The following is a 6,000-nucleotide window of genomic DNA, read 5'->3' as shown; positions in this document are numbered from 1 at the left end:
TTCTCCCGTTCCTCTCTCAGCAGCTGCTCTTCCTCCTGCTGCAGTTCCTCTTCCTCGCGGTATTCTCTCTCCTGCTCCTGGCGTCTTCTTTTCTCCCGTTCCTCTCTCAGCAGCTGCTCTTCCTCCTGCTGCAGCTCCTCTTCTTTGCGGTATTGTCTCTCCCGCTCCCGGCGCCTTCTCTTCTCCCGTTCCTCTCCCAGCAGCTGCTCTTCCTCCTGCTGTAGCTCCTGATCCTCCCGGTATTGCCTTTCCCGCTCTTGGCGTCTTCTTTTCTCCCGTTCCTCTCTCAGCAGCTGCTCTTCCTCCTGCTGTAGCTGCTCTTCCTCGCGGTATTGTCTCTCCTGCTCCTGGCGCCTTCTCTTCTCGCGCTCCTCTCTCTGCAGCTCCTCCTCCTGCTGCTGCAGCTGCTGTTCCTTTCTCAGCTGCCCTCGTAGGGCTGGCTTGGCGTACACCGTGTAGTGGCGTCTCTTCCTTTCTTCTTCTAGTTGCCACCTCCATTTTTGGTCGCGGCGCTGCTCCGGGCTTCGCCTCCTCTCCTGATCCTCCTGGGGGCCGTACCCCTCCTCCTGGAGCTGTTGGGCACGCTCCCGCCGCTGGAGCTGCTCCTCTTCCTCCAGGAACTGCAGCTCTCTCTCCCTCTCGCGACGCTGGGGGCGCCGCTGCTCCTTCTCCTCCTCCTCCTGGAGAAACCGTTGTTCCCGCTGCTGGCGCTCCTCGGCTCTCAGCTGCCTCTCCCGCTGCTCGCGCAATGAGGGCCTGGCTGACAGCCTCTGACGGCCCCTCTGGCGCTCTTCCTCCGCCTGCCACTGCCAAGTGAAGTCCCGGCGCTGCTCCTCTTCCTGCTGCTGCCGGCGAGCCTGTTCCTCCTCCTGCCATTGCAGCTCACGCTCCCGGCGCCGCCTCTTTTCCTCCTGCTCTTGACGGCGCCTCTGCCCTTCCTGCTTGCGGGGCCTCGAGTAGACTTTGCTTTGCCGCGCGTCGGCCTCGCTTTCTAGCTGCCACTGCCACTTCGGGGTCTGGCTCTTAATCCGCTCCCGGGCCTGTTCCTGCTCCTCCTCAGCCAGCTCCTGCTCGCGCCTCAGCCACTGCTGGCGCCTCTCTTCCAGCTGCTCGCGCCTCTTCTCCTGCTCGAGTCTCTCTTCCTCCTCGCGCTTCAGCCGCTGCTCGCGCCTCTTCTCCTGCTCAAGCCTCTCCTCCTCCTCCTCCTCCTCGCGCTTCAGCAGCTGCTCGCGCCTCTCCTCCTCCTCTTCGCGCTTCAGCAGCTGCTCGCGCCTCTCCTCCTGCTCGCGCTTCAGCCACTGCTTGCGCCTCTCCTCTTGCTCAAGCCTCTCCTCCTCCTCGCGCTTCAGCCGCTGCTCGCGCCTCTCCTCCTGCTCAAGCCTCTCCTCCTCCTCGCGCTTCAGCAGCTGCTGGCGCCTCTCTTCCTCCTCCTGGCTTCAGCCACTGCTTGCGCCTCTCCTCTTGCTCAAGCCTCTCCTCCTCCTCGCGCTTCAGCCGCTGCTCGCGCCTCTCCTCCTGCTCAAGCCTCTCCTCCTCCTCGCGCTTCAGCAGCTGCTGGCGCCTCTCTTCCTCCTCCTGGCGCTTCAGCCGCTGCTCGCGCCTCTCCTCCTGCTGGCGCCTCTTCTCCTCCTCCTCGCGCTTCAGCAGCTGATCGCGCCTCTCCTCCTCCTGCTCGCGCTTCAGCCGCTGCTCGCGCCTCTCCTCCTGTTCGCGCTTCAGCCACTGCTCGCGCCTCTCCTGCTGGAGCCTCTCCTCCTCGCGCTTCAGCAGCTGCTCGCGCCTCTCTTCCTCCTCCTGGCGCTTCAGCCGCTGCTCTCGCCTCTCCTGCTCGCGCCTCTTCTCCTCCTCCTCGCGCTTCAGCCAATGCTCGCGCCTCTCCTCCTCCTGCTCGCTCTTCAGCCGCTCCTCGCGCCTCTCCTCCTCCTCCTCGCGCTTCAGCCAATCGCGCCTCTCCTCCTCCTCGCGCTTCAGCCGCTGCTCGCGCCTCTCCTGCTGCTCGCGCCTCTCCTCCTGCTCGCGCTTCAGCCGCTGCTCGCGCCTCTCCTCCTGCTCGCGCCTCTCCTCCTCCTGCTCGCGCCTTAGTTGCTGCTCGCGCCTCTCCTCCCGCTCGCGCCTCAGCCTTTGCTGCTGCTGCTCTTCCGCCTGGCGCTCCCTCTTCAGCTCTTGCCGCTCCAGCTTCTGTAGCTGCTCTTCTTCCTCCTGGAGCTCTCTTTGCAGCTGCGGCTCTTCTTCCTGCAGCTTCTCTTCCTGCCGGTGCACTCTCTCGCGCTTCCTCCACTCTTTCTCTTCTTCCTCCTGGAGCACTCTTTCTTGCCGCTCTCGCCTTTGCTGCTGCTTCTCCTCGCGGCGCTCCCTCCTCAGCTCCTGCAGCTCCCGCCTTCGTTGTTGCTCTTCATCTGGAAACGCCTCAGTTTCGTGACCCTTGCACCTCTGCAGCTGCTCTTCCTCTGCACGGCGCTCTTCCTGTTCTTTCCATTCTCGCCTTTGCCGCCATAGCTCCTCGTCGCGGCGCTGCCTGTCGCGCTGCTGAAGTCGCTCTTGTTTCTCACTTTGCTCCTCTCCCTCAGCGAGCTCCCTCTCCTGTTCCTGCCTCTTCTGCCTGCGTCGTTGCCCAGGTTCTTCTTCCAGTTGTCTGTCCCGGGACTCGAATCTCCTTTGGTCTTCTTCTTGCCTGCGATCTTGTAACAGGCTCTCCTTTCCGTCACACCGGGCTCGCTTCTCCTCATCCAGTCCCGTGGCCTGGCCGAGAGCATAGTAACAAGCTTGAGCCACTTTGAAAATAAGTAGGAGGAATTCGTTGAAATCGACACGCCCATTACGGTCACGATCCAGAAGTTCCAGGATCAGATCTACCGTCTTGGGGTCATGTGGTCTCTATAAAAAAGATGAAAACAAAAATTTTACAATGTACTATCTACAGGTGATAAAATTGTTTTCACACATATTTTATGCTATGCTGACATTCAAGAGACATTCAGAGCAATTAGAAAAATGTCCAGTGTGTATCAAATCTTGTCCCCATGTAAAATGTGAACCCTCATTTTAAAGCATATATTCGTTTGAAATTTCTGCAGCTCGTAATTTAGTGCTGACCAAACTGGAGGATGCAGGAAGAGAGACACAAAGTAGAATAACGGGTAAGCCTACGCATCTTAGAGGCAGAGCTTGAGGTGAAGATTCAAAACAGCCTCGTGAACTTGTGTGTAAAATTAACAAAGCTACTCAACCTCAAGAAAGAATAACACAAGTTCGCTTTAATTGGGTAAGAATGAACTCACCCTTGAGAGAGATACAATGGAAATTTATGAAGATTTGCAGTAGCCATTTCTGTCTGAAGCAGCTAGTACTCTTGATTTGGTTTCTATTCCATATTAGAAAACAGAACAAAACATTTACGGGTAGCACCATTTTAGTAGAGATCAGGCTGATCTCAGTTTTGAAATCTGGAAACAAATTTAAGTTCCTCCAAGTCTAGTTTGATTTGACATCTTTTGTGGTGATGTCCCATGAAGAGCTCATTCACATGGCCATGCTGTCAAGTACATGAAATACTTTATTATTCAGACTGCAATGCCAAGTTAGTACCTTCTGACTCAGAAATGAATGGGGGATGTAGTGTAGATCTGTCATGGTGTAAAATGAATATAAACCCACCAGTCCTTGCTCTGGTCTCCTCTGAGAATAAATCTCATAGCCTCAAGTCAATAGATCTCATTTTCTTGTTAGTTCTTACCCAAAGGACAGCTCCAAATTCCCTTTCCAGGAGGTTCTTCAGGTCTTTCTTAGTTAATGCTGCTCCATCACAATCATGTGAGACATATTGATTGAAAATTTCAGTGATGTCACAGATGCTTCTCAGAAGTGGTGACATTTTTTTCTTTCCTTCAAGTTCAAGTAAACCTAGAACAATAAAACAAGATCCAGAATCAAAATCCCGTTTCTGCTCTTGGGAAAGTGTCATTCACACTATTTCAGGCAGATACCTAAATAATTTGAATTTACAGCAGTATTATCAACCTGGACTTTCAGAGCGTTTTAATCTTTGAATATTGTATCAGAAAGAGAAAGAGTGATCCTGAGAAATTCCAAGCGAGGGAATCATCTTCAGACTATCCTGTTGTCAGTTTTTGATTGTCCACCCAATGTGGATTATCTGTCCTTTTCTTCTCTCTTTCTTCCAGTTTTCCACCATATTTCAGAGTAGAAAATAAAGAGAGGAGTGCAGAAATTAAAATTTTATATATTTCTACACACCTTCCTTTAAAGTTGAGCAAAGAGGACAGGTAAAACCCAAAAGGTGAAGGAAGACTTGAGAGTATCTTAAAGTGGTTAGAGGCCATGTCAGCAAAACATTTAGAAGAAGATAGAACAATGAAAAGGGAGTATGAATGATTCCCCAACATTATAGTCCATAAAGGATTTAGGAACTCTTATAGAATATAATTCATAAGTCAACAATTCAAAGATTAAATAGTACTTCTTCCTAGTCAAAAGATGGCATTGTAACATTCAGATACACACGTGCAGAAAACAGAAAGTGTATGTTACCTGCCTCAACTCAGATTTAGTACAGATATTCGGATACTGAAGTATTGAAAACTTCTGAGAGGTCCTTTCTAAACCAAACTGAATCCAGAAAACTGCGAATGATATTGGTTTTGTTAAACCCAAATGCATCATTGGAATCTTGGCTTTTTATAAAACATTAGCCAACAGTAGATCGATGTTATAAGAATACATAGAATGACTTTGCTGGTGGAATATGTGTAGTGGATCATCTAACTAACTTTATGTACTTCTCAACTCCAATACCTTAAATGCTGTGACTGTATGAAGATGGCCCATATTAGGTAGAACCAATGTAAAAGAGAATAGAAGGGTAACAAACTTTTGAGATAGCAGTTTTTAGGAAGATGAACCCTATCAGAGCCACACATGATCATCCTTGATGTGCAAAAGTATAGAGTTCAGAGCCCAGGGAGAAGGGCCATGCTTCAGTTCAAGTGATGGCTCCAACCATAAGAAGATGGGATAGAGTTAGTGAAAGTTTATTTATCCCTGCAAAATACTGATACCTTCTGGCACATATAACTTCCCCGCATATCCCAACATCTGAAGTAGCTATAAAAATGGAGAATCATAAAGAAGACCACGATCCCACAGAATGGGACTTACCCACTTCACCAGAGGAAGAAGTTGAGTGCTCGCTGACACCACGGGCAAGTGTACTGGGTAACTGGGAGCTGGGCCTTTTATAGGGATTTTAATTGTGCCCTGGAAAGCAACTTGGGAAGGAGACACCCACTCTGTGGGATGGCCTGATTCATTCCTAACCAAGCCCAGCTCCACCTCTGTCTCCACAAATGGCTTGTTTATCTCACTATTTGCTCACGTAGCTATTTGGCATGAGGTTCACAGACCTTGCCTCCTGACACTCACGGTACTGGCCCCACCTAACATGAGAGGGTAGAATATTTGGCAGAATCTCCAATTTTCTTTAACTGTTAAAACTAAATTAAATAATAAAACAAAGGTATTAAATGTTCGCAATCTTAATTGATTATTACTTCATTACAAAGGAGTAAACTCTAAGCCATTTGCTTTGTAAAAGATACAATCTCTAGTTTGGGATTAAGCAGAAACTTTGAAATAAACTGATGAAGACCAATTAATTTCTCCATGGGATGTGACAATCCATGGTGAGCTGCTCATAAGCCGTGCCAGAAGCTGTTGCTTCAATTCTAGGGCAATGAGAGAGATGTAAAGAATTGGTTAGTTTCTTCTCTAAAAATGCAGGTGGGAAAAATTTTTACATTTGTTTCCTGGATCTTATGATGGTTTTCCTACAGATTGGGTACTGCCTCCTTAGTAAGCAGTTTGGAAGGGTACCTTAGAAATATATTTTTATTAAACTGTTCATAAGAAAATTTGAAATCTGTGAAATTTCCTTCTTGGAGACATTAAACCTAAATGAAGTTTATTCATTAGTTTTTCTCGTTA

General features: G+C 49.7%; 1 protein-coding gene across 1 annotated transcript in view; it reads right to left on the bottom strand.

Annotated features, from left to right (window-relative positions):
• TCHH (trichohyalin) overlaps positions 1-5,221 on the bottom strand; it is a 9,856-nt gene extending 4,635 nt beyond the window's left edge. The window contains 4 exon segments of the mRNA XM_011973495.1: positions 1,041-1,433; positions 1,435-2,874; positions 3,734-3,900; positions 5,176-5,221. Of these exon segments, the coding sequence (XP_011828885.1) occupies positions 1,041-1,433; positions 1,435-2,874; positions 3,734-3,871 (1,971 nt within the window). The 5' untranslated portion in view covers positions 3,872-3,900; positions 5,176-5,221.
• Between the last annotated feature and the right edge of the window lie 779 nt (positions 5,222-6,000).

This window comes from Mandrillus leucophaeus, unplaced genomic scaffold (assembly GCF_000951045.1).
Source record: "Mandrillus leucophaeus isolate KB7577 unplaced genomic scaffold, Mleu.le_1.0 Scaffold139, whole genome shotgun sequence".
In the NCBI taxonomy this organism is placed as follows: Eukaryota; Metazoa; Chordata; class Mammalia; order Primates; family Cercopithecidae; genus Mandrillus; species Mandrillus leucophaeus.
The sequence above is the reverse complement of the archived record's forward strand: the minus strand, read 5'-3'. Positions and strand labels throughout refer to the sequence as shown.